At 47.6% G+C, this 22,575-nt stretch overlaps 1 long non-coding RNA gene and 1 gene segment (V, D, J or C); both read right to left on the bottom strand.

Annotated features, from left to right (window-relative positions):
* Positions 1 to 3,929: 3,929 nt before the first annotated feature.
* On the bottom strand, positions 3,930 to 4,272 carry LOC118975511 (uncharacterized). The gene is made up of 2 exons (XR_005064082.1): positions 4,161 to 4,272; positions 3,930 to 4,024 (listed from the first exon to the last, which is right to left on the bottom strand). It is a non-coding gene; the product is annotated as an uncharacterized LOC118975511 (long non-coding RNA).
* Positions 4,273 to 10,487: 6,215 nt separating this feature from the next.
* Positions 10,488 to 11,124, bottom strand: LOC118975523 (immunoglobulin lambda variable 4-3-like). The segment is given in 2 exon segments: positions 10,488 to 10,879; positions 11,002 to 11,124. Coding segments are annotated over 2 exon segments (438 nt in total).
* Between the last annotated feature and the right edge of the window lie 11,451 nt (positions 11,125 to 22,575).

Below are 22,575 nucleotides of genomic sequence, written 5' to 3'. Positions count from 1 at the left end.
TTAGAATGGAACTAATGTGGGTGCACATGTAAATATTTCCTCCATATGCTGTTCTCAACCTTCTTGGGTTGGTGGAAATTGGAGCAGCTTTTCCTGTCTGATGAGGCCTCTGTGTCATGAGGCCCTTCATCGCCCCCTGGTGTCTATGATATGTACTGCAGGGACAGTTACCCAAGGACACCTCATCCCTGTAACCTGCTCTGTCCAATGTGGTGGGAAGGAGTCATCACAGCTGTTGAGCATGAAACGTGGGTCCTCCCCGGAAAGATGTGCTGTTGTTCTGAAATACACAGCAGGTTTTAAAGCCAGTTTAAAAACAATGTAAAATATATCAAAAGTTTTATATTTAGTTCCCATTGAAATGTTTTCTTTTCTCATTGAAAATTTCATTATTATTCTATTACAGTTGTCCCAGTTTTCCCCCCTTTGCCCTCCTCCACCCAGCGCACCCCACAATCCCACAGTCAGTCCCCACAGTGTTGTCCTTGTCCATGGGTCATTTATGCTTGTCCTTTGTCTAGTCCCTGCCCCTTCTTTCCACCATTGTCCCCTCCCTCTTCCCTCTGGTCCTTGTCAGTGTGTTCTACATTTCCCTGCCCGTGGTTCTATTTTCTCATTAGTTATTTTTGTTCCTTAGGTTCCTCTTATTGGTGAGATCTAATGATATTTTTTTTTCACTGACTGGTTTATTTCACTTAGCATCATATTCTCCAGTTCCATCCATGATGTCTCAAAAGGTAGGAGTCCCTTCTCTCTTTCTGCTGCACAGTATTCCATTATGTAAAAGTACCACAATTTTTTGATCTACTTGTTTACTGATGGGCACTTGGGCTGTTTTCAGCACTTGAGTATTGTAGATAACACTGCTCTGAACATTCGGGTCCATAAATTCTTTTAACTTGGTATCTCAGGATTCTTAGGGTGTAGTTCCAGCAGTGAATTGCTGGGTCAAAAGGCTGTTCTATTTTCAGTGTTTTTGAGGAAATTGCATACCAGTTTTCACAGTGGCTGAACCAGTCTGCATTCCCACCAACAGTGCAGGAGGGTTCCCTTCTCTCCACAAGCACTTGTTTGTTGGTTTGTTTAAGATGGCGACCCTGACCGGTGTGAGGTGGTATCTCATTATGGTTTTAATTTGCATCTCTCTGGTGGCTAGTGATGTTGAGTATCATTTCATGTGTCTTGGGCCATCTGAGTCCTCCTTGGAGAAGTGTCTATTGAGGTCTTTTGTCCACTTTTCAATTGGATTGTTTTCCTGCCTGGTGTTGAGTTGTATGAGTTACTCATATATCTTGGAGATCAAACCCTTGTCCGATGTGTCATTGGCAAATATGTTCTCTCACATGGTCGTTTCTCTTTTCATTTTGATGATGGCATTTTAGCCATGCAGAAGCTTTTTAATTTAATGTAGTTTGAAACAGATGAAATCATTAGGCATAAATCAATAAACTGGTTAAGAATTTTATGCTGAAAACTATTATCTGTTCATGAAATTAATAAAAGATCTAAATGAATAGAAAAGCACAGTGTTTATGGATTAGAAGACTCACTATGGAAAAAATGTTAATTCTCCAGAACTGGCATAAAGATTGAACAAAATGCAAATGAAAATCCCTGCATATTCTCTGTGAATATAAACATAAGAATTTCAAAACTCCCATGGAAAGATAGAGGAACTAGACTGTCCAAAGTAAAGAAGAAATTTAAGTAAACATATTTATTTTCTACAGTCTTAAGAGTAAACAAGATAGGGTGGAGTTAGCAGATAGACATGTTGAATAATGGAACAGAATGGAGAATTTACGAATAGACCCACAAGAACACAATCAAATCTTTTTTTCTTTTTGATTGTTGTTCAAGTGCAGTTACCTCCATTTCCCCCCACCACTGTCCAGGCCCCAGCATCTAATTGAATTAAACAAAATGTATTGTGAAAACCAATTTTAAAGGTTTCATGGTCTCATCTTTTAAATGTAGGTGATGAGAAATTTACAGCCATCCCCGTGGTTCCGCTGGGACGGGGCTGCACTTTGCAGTCCCAATACCAGTCAGTGGCTTTACAGAAAGGAAATGATCTCTCTGGCATTTGAAGGAAAAGCTAATCTTAGATTTAGAGCCAGTTAGAGGCCACGGGATGGAGGTGAGGACAGGGACTCTGGGGCTCTACTCCTGGTTTGCTACCGGGCCCGCCCCTTTGTGTCCCAACCTCAGACAAGGCTGCTGCCTGCCTACCTCAGCTTCCCCTTCTGTGAGGAGAGGAGACAACGAGGAGGCTTCTTCATCGTGTATTTGAGACTAAACTATTTAGTAAATTCAAAGTGCTGTGAATGTGCTGACGTGGTTTACACACAGATGAATGCTATTCCTCCTGTTCTTCTTANGGGTGCACGGGATGGAGGCAAGGACTGGGACTCTGGGGCTGTACTCCTGGTTTGCTACCGGGCCCGCCCCTTTGTGTCCCAAACTCAGACAAGGCTGCTGCCTGCCTACCTCAGCTTCCCCGTCTGTGAGGAGAGGAGACAACGAGGAGGCTTCTTCATCGTGTACTTGAGACTAAACTATTTAGTAAATTCAAAGTGCTGTGAATGTGCTGACGTGGTTTACACACAGATGAATGCTATTCCTCCTGTTCTTCTTAATGTCCTTCATCCTTATCCTTAATGGGAAGCGAGGACAACAGAATGGTGGACAGAGGAAATTTCAGAAACAGAAAGTCTGGGACATCTGTCCTTGTGGCACTTCTTGGCTGCACCAAAGTGCACACACATTGCACACAGAGGCGTGCAGGCCCACGTACGCCCTGCCCTTCCCACAGGTCACCGAGGCACATCAGCCAGCTGTGACACACCCCCTGGGTCTCTGGTCTCGGGTGTGAGAGATGGTTTAAAACCATATAATGGTTTTACATTCATAACAGTCCTGTTTTCCTCATTATTCACAGGAAAGTCTGACAGGATGTCAGGCAATGGGACTGATTCCTGTTGGATCTGGAACATGTGTGCGTCCCCCTGTGTTGGGGATTCCCAGTTGGGGTTCAGTGTCTTACTGGTCACAGGTCCATCCTGTGTCCACCTGCTCTCACTGACACTTTCTGAGATGCCACCAGAGCAGACCTTGGTTGGGATGAAGTTTTCCACCATGGGACACAGGTCCTCTGACTTGTCCCCCTGATGACTGAACTGGGATCTTCCCCCTGACTGGGCACAAGCACTGTAGGCCGGTGTGCTGACTGGTGACCGTCCCATCCCGTGTCCTTGGGTGGCTCCCTCCTCAGCCTCAGCTGCTTTCCTCCCACGTGTGCTCACCCATCTCGAGGGAACGTTTACAGATGCCCAGAGTGTCCTCTCTGTGGGGCCCTCTCTTGTCCCCCACGCTCCCCTGGACAGTTTGCCAAGGAACACCAGTCACCATGATGCAGAAATTTAAGGACCGTTACCTTTGGACACAGGTCTCTGGCAGTGTGTCGTTTTGCCAGGCCCTCTTTTCAGAATTGAGTCGGTGGCCCAGACACAGCAGGCCAGCCTGGTCCTGCCACCCTGAATCCACTCCTGACCGACCCTCTGCACAGCTGTCTGAGGCTGGGAAGAGGGGCCACTTGGAGACCTGAGAAATGGGACCTGGGACAAAGCTGCTCACAGCTTTGTCTGTAGTCCTTGCAGGGCCTGGAGAGAGTGTGACACACCCGGTGGTTATTGTCTCACTTCCCCCCTGCCTGTGTCATGGTGAGTATTAGTACTATCACCCCACACTGCACAGTAATAGTCAGCCTCGTCCTCAGCCCGGGCTCCGCTGATGGCCAGGGTGTTTGTGTCCCCTGAGTGAGAACTAGAGAATCGGTCAGGGATGACTGAAGTCCGCTTCTCGTCACCATAGATGACTGTGACAGGGGCCTGGCCTGCCTCCTGCTGCAACTAGACAGGATAATATTCTCTTACGGCCTCTCCCTGGCAGGTGATCCTGGCTGTCTGTCCTTGGTTCACAGACACTGCTGGGGGCTGAGTCACTTCAGAAGAGCCCACCAAACCTGAAAGAGAGGACAGGAGAGGTGAGTGAGAGAAGGAGGGTCTCCTTTCCAGATGGTGCACTTCCTCAATGCTGAGCAAAGATCAGGGCCAGGTTGCTCCCGGTTTCTGTGGGGGCTTAGCCTTGGGCGTCAGCACCTGTGCAGAGAGTGAGCAGGGGGAGCAGGAGAGGGGTCCAGGCCATGGTGTAGACGCCCCAGGATCTTCCTCTGACCCACACCTGAGGATATGGCTTCGGGGCCTGTCTTATCCTGTATAAAGGGCCCCATGCAAATCCACTTCCTTCCTCTCGGGGCCTTGCTTAATGGCCCCTGATGGGCAGAGTGCAGCTGGGACCAGGGGAGGGTTTAAAGTTGGGTCCTCATGACCAGGTGTGGGCCTGGGTTGCTCAGAGCTCTCTGTGGTGTTGAGGGGACAGTGCTGACTGCTGACCAGCCCCTACTCTCACACTTGGGCTGAGTCTCCTCTCTGGTCTTGGGGAGAACCCGCATTCCCCTCCAGTGAGGAGATCACAGTGCGGTGTGTGTGTGGGGGGGTGCTGGTTACAGGAGCTGGTAGGGACAGTGGCCAAGCTGGTGTAAGAGGCTGTAAATTGCGCCAGGACACAGTGACATTGGTCATGTGCCTCTGGGGGAGTTTCTATTACATTTTAGGGGAAAAAAAGAAGAAAACTTTTAAATCTTGGTCTTCGTAAGCATTCTTAGGCTTTGTAAAAATGCTTCACATGTAAAAGGAAAGAAGGTAAATGGAAACCCTTTAAAATTAAACACTTTGTTCTATGAAAGTCTCTTCTGGGGAGTTAATTAAAAAGAACAACAAAGTGAGAGAAAACACTTGCCAGTCCCAATCCATGAAAGAAATGTTGTGTAAAAGTTTCAAAATCAGTTAATTAAGAAAGCAAACAGCCCTGGCTGGGGGCTCAGTTGCTGGAGTGTCTCCCAAAGGCACCAGGGTTGGGGGCCTGACCCCTGGTTGAGGGGCACACGGGAGTCTCACAATGCATGCACGGGCGATGGGGCAGCAAACGGATGCATGTTTCTGTCAAATCCATTTTAACATTAAAAAATAAACAGAACAAATGAAGTTCAACTTGAAGTTGGGTAAATGACATGAATGGACATTTGATGGAAAAATACATAAATGTCAAAAAACCCCAACAAAACATGTTCATCACTAGCCGCCAGGGCAGGGAAATTGGGACCATAGTGAGGTACCCGCATGCCTGTCAGAACGGACCAGACTGACTGAGGGGAAACCGGGGCAACACCAAGCCCCGGTCAGGGAGTGAGAGGGGGGTCACTCCGTCAGTGGCGGTAGGAATGTCAGACGGCAGAGCCGCAGTGGAGAAACAGCTGTGTGCTTAGTATGAAGCTGAACATGCAATGACCATAAAACGAGCCACTGCATTATTGAGCATTTATTTCAGAAAATTAACATCTTATGTTTATAGAAAACCCACAAGCGAGTGTTCACAGCCCTGATAGTCACCTCAGGCTGTTTTAAACAAATACAACCAAGTTCCTTAAGCTTGGATGTCAGAGAGACAGACAGAGAGAGAGAGAGACTCTGATCATTGATCCCACCAGACCCCAGCCCCACCCATAACTCATCCTTTGGCTTTTATTATTTCCTTAGAGTCTATATTCCCACATACAGCTACCCTGGGAGTAAGGACTTCAACGTATGACCTGCGGAAGACACAATCACTCAGTTCATACCAGCGCCCTCACACGTATGAGCCCCAATCGAAAATAATTCAGATGTCCTTTGGGGTGCTGGTTAAACAGACTTCGGTACTGTGCTCATTCCCAGGGTTTTCTGGTTCCTCCCCCGGTTCCATGGTGTGGGGGTGACATCTGTACTTCAGACTGCCTCATGGCTTCACTCTTGGGCTGGTCTGACCACAGCTGAGCTCAGAGGTGACATCTGTCTGCATGTTCTCAACCCACTCTAGAGCCTTAACTGTAGTGGTGACGATATGAGCCTGAGATCAGAGTTGTGCCTCAACCCGGTGACAGTTTGAGAGGATCAGAACATAAATAAAATTCTCACCTTGCTAATGGTGCTCAGGACTTTTAGGACTCGTGAGTTGCTGTACTTGGTGAGAAGTCTTGAGACTGGTTGGAGGGGCCCCAGTGTCCCCCGTGTGCCCCAGTGGCAGGGTCAGCTCCAGTCCTTGAAAGATGTGACAGTTACAGTGTGAGCATGAATGGGGTGGGCTGGGCAGGAATGAATTACCAGGACCTGTCATGGACAAGCAGGCCAATTCTACAAGAACCCAACCTGAGAGAGTCAGAGTCAGTGTGTTATGTCAGCAGTATCAGAGGTGATAGTGTGGAAAAGTTACTACTCTTTCTACGGGTGTGAGGTTGTAGTTAATGACCCCGTGTTTACCACAATTAAATTATTTTCATTACTAATAAATTGACAGATTATTCAAAACATAAATTATAATAATCCCCCTGCATGGTGGAATTCCTGAAGCCCAGGCCCTCTGAGTCTCCAGGAGGCTCTGCCAGGTGGTCTCTGCTGCCCCCTGGTGGCCTCCCCACATTGGCTGCAGGGGGAGCAGGTGTGTGCTCTGTGCAGGTGCAGAGTCTGAACCCACTGCTCAGGTGGTATCTTCCTGATCCGTGGACTGAGGGATTGGGATTGCTGTTCTCTCCATAACCACCGCTGGCCTCAAGACCAGGAACAGGTGGCCCAGATCACCCATAAAAAGACAAAAAGTTTCATTGGAAGGTTGAGGGGGTGGGTCCACCTGAAGCATCTCTGACATAACCCTTGGGTAGCTGTGTGATTCTGGGGTTTGCATGGGGGACACAGAACTTGGGGACTGCCTCTCACTGATGCCACCACTAGTGCAGGTTGAAAACAGGGTGCTGGTGGCAATTGCCCCAAAGACTGAGACAGGAGACACTCACTCAGCAAACAGTGAGTGGTTCGGCCCCACTGTGTCTGCCAGACACTACGTCCTGGGTGAGACGTGTGCACGGGACCAGCCCTGCCTCCCAGATGCCAGTGTGCACACGGGGGCACACAGTGGACGCGCTGGTGTGGGTGACACAGCACAGTCACCGCCACCTTCTTCCTGCATGTTGTCTTTCCCCCCAAGAAAACAGTATCCAGGCTTATTAAAAATATTTTTTCATAAACAATCCTGGGGTTTCAGGCAGGATGTGGACAGACAACCATTAAACTCTGCCCAACAACCTTCACCCTCCCTTCCTCAGTGCACTGACCACCCAGAAAGCCGCTGTGACACCAGTGACGTCCTCATCTGCTCTGAACTGAGAGCGTTTAGAGTGAGGGTCGACATCTCGCATTGGCATGTTATTTAGCAGCTTTTCACAAGCTGACTCTGCATTTCAGGCATGGCCTGGAAGAAAGTGGGAAGGACTCGGGACCTCACAGGGTGGTGAGTGTCTGTGGAACACCCATCGGGCCCCAGACGTGTTGCTGCAGGAGGAAAAGGGGCTCCTGTCTCCCCTCGTATCTTACTGTCACGTCTGTGTTTGCATTAAAAAACTTTTCTAATGAGAAAAATAATTAGCTTAATAATCAATGAATTAAGCAATCAATAAAAGTAAGTACAGGGTAATAACTGTGCAGTTGTATACTGTTCAAGTAAAGTTGAGATCAGACAAGAATGGACAGGCAGGTCCTCTGTGGGGAGAGGCTGGAGGGGTCTCTCTGGAGGGGACCCTGGAGGTGCCATCAGGGTGGGAAGAGGGAGCAGGAGGAGGAAGTGAGTGTGGGGACAGCAGGGTCAGTGTCCTGGGGGGGGGGGTCTGGTCTGTCTGAGCAGGAAGGACAGTGAGAAAGGTGATTAGGGTCCAAAACAGGTTGGCCCAATGTGACCTGAATCTGCAATATTAAGGCATGAGGGGCAGGACTGATGTCACACTGGCACACACACCTGGCCCACGAGTCAGAGCTGCTGAAGGGGGACCCAGGGGAAGGAGGAGTTACTGCACTGTGACCCTTGTCCTGTGTGAGTGAGGTGAGTGAGCAGGGGACCCACCAGGACTCTCACTACACAGGGGCTGCTGATTCCCCTCTGGTTTGCACAGGATGTCACACGGGACCTTCTTTGTAAATTCAGAGAATTCTGACAACACATCACTCCTGCTGCTTAACTTACAAACTTGTGAGGAAACATCACATTGGACCTGAGCTAGGTGTGACTGAGACACCTGAGTTTGTCATAACAGGTTCCTCTTCTTCTGAAACCTTTGAGGTAACATGGTTATAGCTTTACTTTATCATGTATTATAAACCACAACACACATTGTTGTAGTGTTTTTGCATTAGTATCTTTTATGGAATTTAATATGACAAAATGTGTCATATTTATCCATGTAGTAACGATTCCTGACACCATGAATTTCTCTGTGCAGATTCCCATGTCTCTGTGTCTTGGGCGTGTCCTCTGCTCTTTCTGGTTCAGAGCGTCTGCGAGTGTCAGTTCTCTAAGGGTTTGTACATCTGGGAAAGTCTTTCTTTGCTTCTTTTTTTGAAAGGTCCTTTCACTGGGTAAAGACTTGAAAGTGGACAGGTTTTGTTGTAGTTTTGTTGTTACCTTTAGTTTTCTGGGCACTCCGCCCCCTCCCCCATCGGTGTTGTTCCCAGGGAGGCCTCTGCCCTGATCCCTCTGCTCCGTCCTCTCCGTGGACGGGCCTCGTGTCTCCGAGGCTTTTGTGGTTTTGTCGTCGACACTGGGTTTAGGAATTTGGTTGTGATGTGTGATGATGTTTCCTGTACGTTTTCTGTGCTTGTGTTTTGTGGAGGTTCTTGGACCTGTAGTGTCTCACATTTCACTGAAATTGGACTTTTTGCCCAGTATTTCTTCAAATAATCTTTCTACCTCCCCCAAAATGTCTCTGCTTCAGAGACTGTGATCACGTGCCTGGGAGGCTCCCTCCGTGCCCTCCAGCTCCTGACGCTCCTGTGTGTGTTCAGTGTGGTTTTGTGTGTGTGTCTCACGTCCTCTCTGTAGTTTCTCCTCCATCTCATCTGTCACTATCTTTCTTCTGCGAAAATGAACCTGCTGTCAGTCACATCAGGGTCATTGCATCTCCAACGCCGAAGTTTCCACATCTGTGCAGGGACTTGACGTGTTCTTTGTCTTCCTGGCCTGTGTTACCATATTCTAGCATTTTCTACATACCAGAACAAATGGAGTATAAATTTTCTTAATATCCCTTGATATCATTTATGAGATTCCACCAACCTGAGACTTCACCATTTCACAAATTCCACCATCTGTGAGATTTCATGGCCAGGACAATGTTTGATTTTGTTGGTTATTATAGCTCGTATTTCTTGCTTCCATTTAGATATATTTGATGGCTACACCAGACTTGGTGAATATTTCCTTGTTGCTAAACAATACTTGTGTGTGTGCATGTATATATATATATATATATTATATAATATACATACAGAGAGAGTGTTATATATATATAGCATACATATACATACCCAGCTATTCTAGGTTATGGCAGATTCACTACAGATAGTGGAAACATTTTGTTTTTTTGTCAAAATCACACAGTCTTAGGTGGGATGACAGTGAGGAGTCTGGTGCTAATTTATCATCTCAAGGCCCAGCTCTTTGACAGGTCCATCTGGTGTCCTGATTGGAAGTTGTTCACTCTGACTGCAGGACAAGTGTCACTTCTGATTGTGTGTGTGAGGTTGGAAAGTAATCTGCGGCTTCTCTGCATGGTTCCTTTTGGCCTCAGGGGGTTTCCTCACACCAGGTGGTGATCAGTGTGAACACAGGCAGTGAGTTCCCTGGAGCCTCATGGGAGATGGAGAACCGCTTGCAGGAGGGCTAGAGGTGATGTCTCTTGAGTAAACCTAAGAGGCAAGACCTGCAATGTGGTGGCAATTGAGGACTCAGCTGGGAGGCCCTGTAAGGTCATCCTGAGCCTGAGCAACACACTGAGAGGGGCGTGACCTTGCTGGGTGGATCCTCTCCACCAGCAGCACTTCCCTGTGAGGGCACACCTGTGAGCTGACAGGACCCAGCAGGGAGGGAGCAGGGAGGGTCAGCCCTGAGAGGGGGATGCAGATGGGTCCTCAGTGTCTTCTGCAGGGGTTTGCTCTGTTCAGAACCCAGGCTGCCAGGACACCCTGGGGCCTCCTGAGCTTCCTTGACCTGGGTAGTTCTGGGGAGAAACCCAGGATGGGTGAGCAGTGAGGGGCCCAGTCACCATTACAAGGATATTCAGGGACAATGAGCACAGGATGTGTGTCCTGGCCTTTTGTCCTTCTACTCACGCCCTCTGTCTCCAACTCACATGCAGGCCTTGGAAACACCAGGTCAGCCCCGTCCTTTGAGTTGGAATCCAGTGCTGTCCCAGCCTCCGCACAGCTGCCTGAGGCTGAGGACGTTCATTCTAAGGATCTGAGGTCTGACGACCTGGGCCAAACCTGCTCATGGCCTTGTCTCTAGTTCTATTTGGGCTGGAGGAGAGTGTGATACAGATGGGCTGGAGGTTTTTGTCTCACTTCCCCATTAGTCTGTGTCACTGTGGCATTACCACTGCTGTACCCTGTTGTACAGTAATAGTCAGCCTCATCCTCAGACTGGAGGTTGGAGATGGTCAGGTAGCGGGTGGCCCCAGAGCTGGAGCCTGAGAAGCGGTCAGGGATCCCGTCACCTTTGCTATGGCTTCCGTCACTATAAACATACATCAAATACCGAGGGGCCTTCCCTGGCTGCTGCTGGTGCCATGCAATGCTGTAGCCACTGTGCTCACTGCTGAGGGTGCAGGTGAGCTTGGCCGAGGCTCTCAGGGAGGCAGTGGCAGATGGAGGTTGGGTCAGCACAGGATCAGCACAGAGACCTGCATACACAAAACACACAGATCATGCCCAATGTATCCAGACTGGTCAGATGCCCCTGAAAACTGCGCTTGGAGGGGAGCATAGGGCTTCAGGGCCTACAAGTGCCCAGGGATGCACTGACCTGTAGAGAAAACCAGGGGTAGGAGGTAGAAGGGAGCCCAGTCCATGGTGGGAGGTGCTTCCAGGAGCTCTGCCCTGAGGCCACCCAGCTGGCACTGGCCTGTCCAAGCTCCTGTCTTATCCTCTGTCCTTGCTTCTCAAGAGGGAGGAGCATGAATGCAAATCTGTTCTCTGTTCCTCAACTCTCTCAGCTCTGGCCTAAGGACTTGAGCCTAACAGTATCCTGTTTGTAATTTCCTGAGGTCAGAAGAAGGTTCAGGTGTTGGTTTCATTGTTAAGAGTTGATTTTACCCAATACAAGTGTCTTCAAAGGAGACTCAGTCATGCCCTTTGCACTTAAACACAGCCAAGAGCACTTAACCTATGAAGTTTCCCAAACCAGGACCCACAGTGCCCCCTCGTGTCCACACGAGGAATATCATCCTACATGTGTAGCCAGTGCACCAGAGGGCTACTTCTAAGAACTTAAGGCAGGGGTGTCGAACTCATTTTCACAGGGGGCCACATCAACCTCGAAGTTGCCTTTGAAGGGCAGAATATAATTTTAGGAGTGTATAAATGCAACTACTTCTTAACTGTTGGGAACCACTCTGCGTGGATTCAGGAATTGTAACTACCCCCCATGACTAAGGATGAGTGAGCGACCTCCGGAATGAGAGCCAGGAGGAGACAAAGCTTGTCTCTGGTAGCACATCCTGCCTCTACTCCTCCCCAGCCCCCAAGGCATGGTTGGTTAGTCCATGATGGGTAAGTCCCCTCAGAGGAGGGGCAACCTAAACCAGACAGGATCACTTGGGAGGCCATCATGGAAGGACTCGGGGGGCTGCAACAAAGAGGGAGTGATGGACCCTCGACCCTGGCTATTCTGACATAGCCCGAGTTCCCATGTCCTCTGGGAGAAGCGCTTCCTGGCTCTAATCCTCTCAAAACTGAAAACCTATGATGGGGGAGGCGCTGCAGTCCTCTGCCGGCTAGACTGAGATCCAAGGTGATCTGGCATAAGAAAGAATTCCTAAAACTCCCTTGAAACCTCCTTGCTAAGAGTACTTTTGTTCATATGTTAAGGGTCTGAGCAGGAAATGAGTATGTCTCCCAAAGTCTCTGCAACCCCTTTCCTGACAGACTCTGACTCAGACTAAGCCCTCAGATTTCTTTGAAATGTTATCTACTGTTTGATCCTTGCCATGTGTATTCCTGGGGATGACAAGCCAATAAAAGCCACTGAGGAAGAAGCTCCTGACCTTTTTCCTCTGAGAAATTGGCCACTTCTCCTCCCCAAGCAGGTCATGTCTTGGTAGTGTTACTTTCATCTGTGGTGGACAAGGGGTCTTGTGGGCAAAGTCGCCCCCACACTTAAGTAGGGGCAAGGAGCTTGGGGCTGAGGCCAAGTGGAAACAAGGTGGAGGCCTGGATTTCGCTCCCAGGCCTTATGTTTGCCACCTCTGACTTAAATGATGGTGAACTTCGGGGAGGATTTTATATGCACCCCTCACCTGACATCATAATAACCTGACATCGGGATAACTCCACCTCATCCCTTTACTTAGGGCCAAGCCCCTCACCCTTTCTGATGGGCAGGGGGCTGTCATTGGAGGTTGTGATTTCCCTGAGACCCCCAGACAAGGATGCCATCCAGAAGGCTGACCCAGAGCCTGAGTGTTGGGTCTTCTCATTGCCCCACCCCTCCCAATGCCTCCATCCCCGGACCCCTGTCACCACCCTCTTCTTTGTTCCTGGGGCCCCATCCTCCCAGAGTCTGCTGTGAAGGGTGCTCAGGTCCTCACGTGTGGGCACCTGCACTTCCCAGTGATACACGGGACGGTCTTCGGGAAACTGGGGGACCCTCCCGCAGCTCCCTCCCCGGCAGAGGGCACAGGGTCCCACCTCAGTGAGCATTGGCATCAGGGGACTGGGCAAGGTTCAAGTCAGGATGGGTCTCTAACAGTTTATGTCGGGGTTGTTTTCTCATGTGGTCGAAGCCGTTGAGTTTTGACTAATGTCAATATCAGGACACAAGCCTTTTAATTTTACAAAACTGTAAAATCTTAGTTGGTAAGAAAGTCCTTTTTACCTGCTGTCTCAAACAAATTCATGGCTTGTCACCCTGGTAGTGCTGGGGGTGCACTGAAATGAATTCATGTACAAAATGCTGGATGTGCTGTTCTTGGAGGTGACGATGCATCCCTGAGGTGACTCATGTGCACAGACAGACAGAGAGGCTGGAGAACCACTCTCAGAGTTAGGTTTGAGAGACAGTGGAGAGGGGACCAGGGTCTGGTGTCTGATACACGCCCCCCCCCCCACTGTCCCCAGCTGAGGGGACCACAGCGGCTCCTCTCTGACCTTCCCACCCCTGGGCGTCCACTCCTCACACTCACACCTCAGGGTCCCATGGACCCCACTGGCCACTCCTGCAGGCCAGTGCTCACACCTGTGCTGAGGTCTCCTGACCACCTGGGAGGTCACCTGTGAGTGCCGTCCTGGGGGATGTCACCTAAGAAATCCATCCTGACGTGAGCCTTGTCCAGTCACCTGATGCCAATGCCCATTGACATGGGACCCTGTGCCCTCTGCCAGGGAGGGAGCTGTGGGAGGGTCCCCCAGTTTCCCACAGACAGTCCTGTGTGTCACTGGGAAACACAGGTGCCCACAAATGAGACCTGTGAGTTAGGTGTGAGTTAGGGAAATATATTCCTTTCTTCAAATAGCAAGTCATCCTGCTTCAAGGAAGTATTTCTTAGTCTTCCCTCTAGATCAGTACACAAAGTATAACATTATGACTTGAATGAGATTTATGAAAATAATCTCCCCACTGAGAGGGAGATTCTTTATTTAAAAATACAAAAGAACATTGTCATCCTTACTCTGACTAATAATAAACTTGTTCAATAACCCTGATTCGTCTTTAAAGCTGCAGTTGTATTCCACATTCTGTATTTGAGAATGGAACTAATGTGGGAGCACATGTAGATATTCCCTCCATGTCCTGTTCTCAACCTTCTTGGGTTGGTGGAAAGTGGAGCAGCTTTTCCTGCCTGATGAGGCCTCTGTGTCATGAGACCCTCCATTGCCCCCTGGTGTCTGTCGTATGTACTGCAGAGCCAGTTACCCAAGGACACCTCATCCCTGTAACCTGCTCTGTCCAATGTGGTGGCAAGGACTCATCAGCCACCTGACATCAGGTTATTATGATGTCAGCTGTTGAGCATGAAACGTTGGTCATCACTAGAGAGATGTGCTGTTGTTCTGAAATACACAGAAGGTTTCAAAGCGAGTTTAAAANACTGGCCACTCCTGCAGGCCAGTGCTCACACCTGTGCTGAGGTCTCCTGACCACCTGGGAGGTCACCTGTGAGTGCCGTCCTGGGGGATGTCACCTAAGAAATCCATCCTGATGTGAGCCTTGTCTAGTCACCTGATGCCAATGCCCATTGACATGGGACCCTGTGCCCTCTGCCAGGGAGGGAGCTGCGGGAGGGTCCCCCAGTTTCCCACAGACAGTCCCGTGTGTCACTGGGAAACACAGGTGCCCACAAATGAGACCTGTGAGTTAGGTGTGAGTTATGGAAATATATTCCTTTCTTCAAATAGCAAGTCATCCTGCTTCAAGGAAGTATTTCTTAGTCTTCCCTCTAGATCAGTGCACAAAGTATAACATTATGACTTGAATGAGATTTATGAAAATAATCTCCCCACTGAGAGGGAGATTCTTTATTTAAAAATACAAAAGAACATTGTCATCCTTACTCTGACTAATAATAAACTTGTTCAATAACCCTGATTCGTCTTTAAAGCTGCAGTTGTATTCCACATTCTGTATTTGAGAATGGAACTAATGTGGGAGCACATGTAGATATTCCTTCCATGTCCTGTTCTCAACCTTCTTGGGTTGGTGGAAAGTGGAGCAGCTTTTCCTGCCTGATGAGGCCTCTGTGTCATGAGACCCTCTATTGACCCCTGGTGTCTGTCGTGTGTACTGCAGGGCCAGTTACCCAAGAACACCTCATCCCTGTAACCTGCTCTGTCCAATGTGGTGGCAAGGACTCATCAGCCACCTGACATCAGGTTATTATGATGTCAGCTGTTGAGCATGAAACGTTGGTCATCACTAGAGAGATGTGCTGTTGTTCTGAAATACACAGAAGGTTTCAAAGCGAGTTTAAAAAGCAATGTAAAATATGGCAATAGTTTTTTTATTTAAAAAATATTATTTATTTATTTATCTTTAGAGGGGAAGGGAAGGAGAGAAGGAGAGAAATATCAATGTATGGTTGCCTCTTGTGTGTCCCCTGCTGAGAACTGGCCTGCAACCCAGGCACGTGCCCTGACTGGGAATCGAACCATAATAGTGTGGTTTGCAGGCCCGTGCTCAATCGACTGAGCTACACCAGCCAGGGCAGCCAATAGTGTATATTTAATTCACATTGAAATATTTTCCTTTTTATTTAACATTTTTTATTGTTATTCTATTACAGTTGTCCCAGTTTTTCCCCCTTTGCCCTCCTCCACCCAGCTCACCCACCACTTGCACAGTCAGTCTTCACACTGTTTTCGATGTTCGTGGGTCATTTATACTGGTTCTCTGACTAGTACCTACCACTTCTTTCCACCATTGTCCCTTTCCTCTCCCCTAGGTCCTTGTCAGTGTGTTCCCCGTTTCCGTGCCTGAGGTTCTATTCTCTCATTAGTTATTTTTGTTCCTTAGGTTCCTCTTATAGGTGAGATCACATGGTATTTTTATTTCACTTACTGGTTTATTTCACTTAACATCATATTCTCCAGTTCCATCCATGATGTCTCAAAAGGTAGGAGTCCCTTCTCTCTTCCTGCTGCACAGTATTCCATTATGTAAAAGTACCACACTTTTTTGATCTATCTGTTTACTGATGGGGAGTTGGGCTGTTTTCAGCACTTGAGTATTGTAGATAGCACCGCTATGAACATTGGGGTCCATAAATTCTTTTGACTTCGTATTTCAGGATTCTTAGGGTTTAGTTCCAGCAGTGAATTGCTGGGTCAAAAGGCAGTTCTATTTTCAGTGTTTTTGAGGGAATTGCACACCCATTTTCACAGTGGCTGAACCAGTCCGCACTCCCACCAACAGTGCACGAGGGTTCCCTTCTCTCCACAAGCACTTGTTTGTTGGTTTGTTTATGATGGTGACCCTGACTGGTCTGAGGTGGTATCTCATTACAATTTTAATTTGTATCTCTCTAGTGTCTAGTGATGTTGAGCATCATTTCATGTGTCTTGCGCCATCTGAGTCCTCCTTGGAGAAGTGTCTATTGAGGTCTTTTGTCCACTTTTCAATTGGATTGTTTTCCTGCCTGGTGTTGACTTGTATGAGTTACTCATATATCTTGGAGATCAAACCCTTGTCCGATGTGTCATTGGCAAATAAGTTCTCTCACACGGTCGTTTCCCTTTTCATTTTGATGATGGCGTTTTAGCCATGCAGAAGCTTTTTAATTTGATGTAGCTTCAAACAGATGAAATCATTAGGCATAAATCAATAACCTGGTAAAGAGTTTTATGCTGAAAACAATTGTCTGTTCATGAAATTAATAAAAGATCTAAATGAATAGAAAAGCACAGTGTATATGGATTAGAAGACTCACTATAGAAAACATGTTAATTCTTCAGAACTGGCATAAAGTTTTAACAAAATGTAGATTAAAATTTATGCATATTTTTTCTAGATATAAACATAAGGATTTTAAAACACACATGGAAAGACAGAGGGACTAGACTCTCCGAAATAAAGAATAAATTTAAGTAAACCTATTTTTCCTATAGTCTGAAGAGTAATCAAGATAGGGTAGAATTAGCAAATAGACGTGTGGAGCAATGAAACATAATTGAGAATTTACAAATAGACCCACAAAAACATAATCAAATCTTTTTTCTTTTTTGATTGTTGTTTAAGTCCAGTTATCTCCATTTCTCCCACTCCCCACACCGTAGCATTTACCTGAATTAAACAACATATATTACAAAAACTAATTCCAATGGTTTCATCTCATCTTGTAAATGTGGACCCTATGAAATTTACAGCCATCCCTGTGGTTCTGATGGGACGGGGCTGCACTTTGCAGTCCCAATACCAGTCACTGGCTTTATGGAAAAGAGAAGATGTAGACTTAGAGCTGAATGAGAGGCCACGGGATGGAGGCGAGGACCGGGATTCTGGGGCCTTACTCCTGGTTTGATACAGGGCCCGCCCCTTTGTGGTCCTAACCTCAGACAAGGCTGCTGCCTACCTCAGCTTCCCCGTCTGTCAGGAGAGGAGGTGATGAGAAGGCTTCTTCATCATGTATTTGAGGCTGAACTATTCAGTGAATTTAAAGTGCTGTGAATGCGCTGACGTGGTTTACACACAGATGAATGCTATTCCTCCTGTTCTTCTTAATGTCCTTAATCCTTATCCTTAGTGGGAAGCAAGGACAACAGAATGGTGGACAGAGGAAATCCCAGAGACAGAGAGTCTGGGACATCTGTCATCGTGAGACTTCTTGGCTGTACCAATGTGCACACATGTTGCACACAGAGGCGTGCAGGCTCACATACGCCCTGCCCTTCCCACAGCTCATGGGGGCACATCAACCGGCTGTGACACGCTTCCTGGGTCTCTGGTCTCGGGGACGTGACCCTGGTCCTCAGCAGGGTCCACCAGGACAGACCAGCAGGACTGCCACTCACACAGCTGCAGAGAGTCCAGATCTGTGGTGTGGGTCATCTCACCCACTTTCCCCACTAGAGCCGGCCCCGCCTGTGACTCCCCATCCTGGGAGGAGACCTGGGTCCGCAGAGACTCTAGCCTGACATGCACAGCATTGACCTCAGGGCATGTCCTCTGACCTGTCCACCAAAGGCAGCATGCAGGTCTGGGTGGCAGGTGATGACCTGAAAGAGCAGGTCCCCTGTGATTGACAGATGGTGCCTTCCTGTGGTGAGTGTCACTGAGCTGTGAGTGGCAGGTGGACAGGAGTGAAGCCACCCCCAGTGTGGCCCTAGGAGGGGACATTCAGACAGGCACGTTCCAGGCCCACCCTGACCTGCTGCAGCTGCATCTGCATCTTAGTCCATCCCAGGGGACCTGTGTGCCCTGGTCTCAGTTACCATGGAAACTCTCACTTCCCTTTATTCTGACCCCAATTTCTTACTAGGCCGCAGGGGTCTTGGTGCTGAACTGTCTTGCCCTTGTGAGAATGAGCTTCATTTGGGTGCTAGACTGGGTAATGTGGTGGAGAAAAGTGTTTTACACACAGCCACATGGGCGTGTGTGGAGAGAAGGTGGGATCCCTTTCTAACCTTGGTCTGTGTTACTTTCTGCTTCATTATGAACAGATTCTGTTGCTCCGACAGCAAGTGCTGAGTGTTTTCTTTGGTAGCATCTCATGGGCTGTCAATCTCATCCCATGTATTTATTTTTATTTTTTTTACTTTTAAAGATTTTATTTATTTTTAGAGAAGGGGGGAGAGAGAGAGAAAGAGAGGGTGAGAAACATCAATGTGTGGTTGCCTCTTGCATGCCCCCCATTGGAGACCTGGGCTGCAACCCAGGCATGTGCCCTGACTGGGAATCGAACCTGTGACCTATTGGTTTGCAGGTTGGTACTCAATCCACTGAGCCACACCAGCCAGGGCTCCTCCCATGCATTTTGAATCTCCAATATTACAGCTTTTATATCTAGATTTCCAGTTTGGATTTTTTAACCTCTGTGTCTTCCTGTGCCAAGTCAAATCATTCGTTCTCCCTTACGAAAGAAGGAAATAAGTCACAGTAATCTTTCCTGCCTCCTCCTCCACAAATTGTGTCATTTGGATCATGTCAGGGCCATTCTGGACAAAGTGGTTTTTCTTTTCATAACAGTCCTGTTTTCCTGATTATTTGCAGGAAATTATGTCACGATGTCAGGCAAAGGGACTGATTCCTGTTGGATCTGGAACACGTGTCTGTCCCCCTGTGTCGGGGACTCCCATTTGGGATTCAGCGACGTTCCTGGTCACAGGTCCATCCTGTGTCCACCTGCTCTCACTGACACTCTCTGAGATGCCACCAGTGTAGACCTTGGTTGGGGACTAAGTTCCCCACCGTGGGACACACATCTTCTGATTCATCCACCTGATGTCTGAACTGGGAGCTTCTCTCCACCTGGGCACAAGCACTGTAGGCTGGTGTGCTGACCTGTGACTGTCCCCTCCTGTGTCCTTGGGTGGCTCCCTCCTCAGCCTCAGCTGCTTTCCTCCTATGTGAGCTCACCAGTCTCAAGGGAATGTTTACAGACGCCCAGAGTGTCCTCTNCCCAAGGACACCTCATCCCTGTAACCTGCTCTGTCCAATGTGGTGGCAAGGACTCATCAGCCACCTGACATCAGGTTATTATGATGTCAGCTGTTGAGCATGAAACGTTGGTCATCACTAGAGAGATGTGCTGTTGTTCTGAAATACACAGAAGGTTTCAAAGCGAGTTTAAAAAGCAATGTAAAATATGGCAATAGTTTTTTTATTTAAAAAATATTATTTATTTATTTATCTTTAGAGGGGAAGGGAAGGAGAGAAGGAGAGAAATATCAATGTATGGTTGCCTCTTGTGTGTCCCCTGCTGAGAACTGGCCTGCAACCCAGGCACGTGCCCTGACTGGGAATCGAACCATAATAGTGTGGTTTGCAGGCCCGTGCTCAATCGACTGAGCTACACCAGCCAGGGCAGCCAATAGTGTATATTTAATTCACATTGAAATATTTTCCTTTTTATTTAACATTTTTTATTGTTATTCTATTACAGTTGTCCCAGTTTTTCCCCCTTTGCCCTCCTCCACCCAGCTCACCCACCACTTGCACAGTCAGTCTTCACACTGTTTTCGATGTTCGTGGGTCATTTATACTGGTTCTCTGACTAGTACCTACCACTTCTTTCCACCATTGTCCCTTTCCTCTCCCCTAGGTCCTTGTCAGTGTGTTCCCCGTTTCCGTGCCTGAGGTTCTATTCTCTCATTAGTTATTTTTGTTCCTTAGGTTCCTCTTATAGGTGAGATCACATGGTATTTTTATTTCACTTACTGGTTTATTTCACTTAACATCATATTCTCCAGTTCCATCCATGATGTCTCAAAAGGTAGGAGTCCCTTCTCTCTTCCTGCTGCACAGTATTCCATTATGTAAAAGTACCACACTTTTTTGATCTATCTGTTTACTGATGGGGAGTTGGGCTGTTTTCAGCACTTGAGTATTGTAGATAGCACCGCTATGAACATTGGGGTCCATAAATTCTTTTGACTTCGTATTTCAGGATTCTTAGGGTTTAGTTCCAGCAGTGAATTGCTGGGTCAAAAGGCAGTTCTATTTTCAGTGTTTTTGAGGGAATTGCACACCCATTTTCACAGTGGCTGAACCAGTCCGCACTCCCACCAACAGTGCACGAGGGTTCCCTTCTCTCCACAAGCACTTGTTTGTTGGTTTGTTTATGATGGCGACCCTGACTGGTCTGAGGTGGTATCTCATTACAATTTTAATTTGCATCTCTCTGGTGTCTAGTGATGTTGAGCATCATTTCATGTGTCTTGGGCCATCTGTGTCCTCCTTGGAGAAGTGTCTATTGAGGTCTTTTGTCCACTTTTCAATTGGATTGTTTTTCTGCCTGGTGTTGAGTTGTATGAGTTACTCATATATCTTGGAGATCAAACCCTTGTCCGATGTGTCATTGGCAAATAAGTTCTCTCACACGGTCGTTTCCCTTTTCATTTTGATGATGGCGTTTTAGCCATGCAGAAGCTTTTTAATTTGATGTAGCTTCAAACAGATGAAATCATTAGGCATAAATCAATAAACTGGTCAAGAGTTTTATGCTGAAAACTATTGTCTGTTCATGAAATTAATAAAAGATCTAAATGAATAGAAAAGCACAGTGTGTATGGATTAGAAGACTCACTATAGAAAACATGTTAATTCTTCAGAACTGGCATAAAGTTTTAACAAAATGTAGATAAAAATTTCTGCATATTTTTTCTAGATATAAACATAAGGATTTTAAAACACACATGGAAAGACAGAGGGACTAGACTCTCCAAAATAAAGAATAAATGTAAGTAAACATATTTTTCCTATAGTCTGGAGAGTAATCAAGATAGGGTAGAATTAGCAAATAGACGTGTGGAGCAATGAAACATAATTGAGAATTTACAAATAGACCCACAAAAACATAATCAAATCTTTTTTCTTTTTTGATTGTTGTTTAAGTCCAGTTATCTCCATTTCTCCCACTCCCCACACCGTAGCATTTACCTGAATTAAACAAAATATATTACAAAAACTAATTCCAATGTTTTCATCTCATCTTGTAAATGTGGACCCTATGAAATTTACAGTCATCCCTGTGGTTCCGATGGGACGGGGCTGCACTTTTTAGTCCCAGTACCAGTCACTGGCTTTACGGAAAAGAGAAGATGTAGACTTAGAGCTTAAATGAGAGGCCACCGGATGGAGGCGAGGACCGGGATTCTGGGGCTGTACTGCTGGTTTGCTACAGGGCCTGCCCCTTTGTGGTCCCAAGCTCAGACAAGGTTGCTGCCTATCTCACCTTCCCCGTCTGTCAGGAGAGGAGGTGACAAGAAGGCTTCTTCATCGTGTATTTGAGGCTGAACTATTTAGTAAATTTAAAGTGCTGTGAATGTGCTGACTTCGTTTACACACAGATGAATGCTATTCCTCCTGTTCTTCTTAATGTCCTTAATCCTTATCCTTAGTGGGAAGCAAGGACAACAGAATGGTGGGCAGAGGAAATCCCAGAGACAGAGAGTCTGGGACATCTGTCATCGTGAGACTTCCTTGCTGTACCAATGTGCACACACATTGCACACAGAAGTGTGCAGGCCCACATACGCCCTGCCCTTCCCACAGCTCATGGGGGCACATCAACCGGCTGTGACACACTTCCTGGGTCTCTGGTCTCGGGGACGTGACCCTGGTCCTCAGCAGGGTCCACCAGGACAGACCAGCAGGACTGCCACTCACACAGCTGCAGAGAGTCCAGATCTGTGGTGTGGGTCATCTCACCCACTTTCCCCACTAGAGCCGGCCCCGCCTGTGACTCCCCATCCTGGGAGGAGACCTGGGTCTGCAGAGACTGTAGCCTGACCTGCATGATGTTGACCTCAGGGCATGTCCTCTGACCTGTCCACTGAGGGCAGCGTGGAGTTCTGGTTGGCAGGTGATGACCTAAAAGAGCAGGTCCCCTGTGATTGACAGGTGGTGCCCTCCTGTGGTGACTGTAACTGAGCTGTGAGTGGCAGGTGGACAGGAGTGAAGTCACCCCCAGTGTGGCCCTGGGAGAGGATGGTCAGACAGGCACGTTCCAGGCCCACCCTGACCTGCTGCAGCTGCATCTGCATTAGTCCATCCCTGGTCTCAGTTACCATGGAAACTCTCACTTCCCCTTATTCTGACCCCAATTTCTTACTAGGCCACTGGGGTCTTGGTGCTGAACTGTCTTGCCCTCGTGAGAATGAGCTTCATTCAGGTGCTAGACTGGGTAATGTGGTGGAGAAAAGTGTTTTACACACAGCCACATGGGCG

The sequence above is a fragment of the Sturnira hondurensis genome, unplaced genomic scaffold (genome assembly GCF_014824575.4).
Source record: "Sturnira hondurensis isolate 20B ecotype Veracruz unplaced genomic scaffold, ASM1482457v3 Scaffold0001515, whole genome shotgun sequence".
NCBI lineage: Eukaryota > Metazoa > Chordata > Mammalia > Chiroptera > Phyllostomidae > Sturnira > Sturnira hondurensis.
This window is presented reverse-complemented; position numbering and strand designations above follow the sequence as displayed.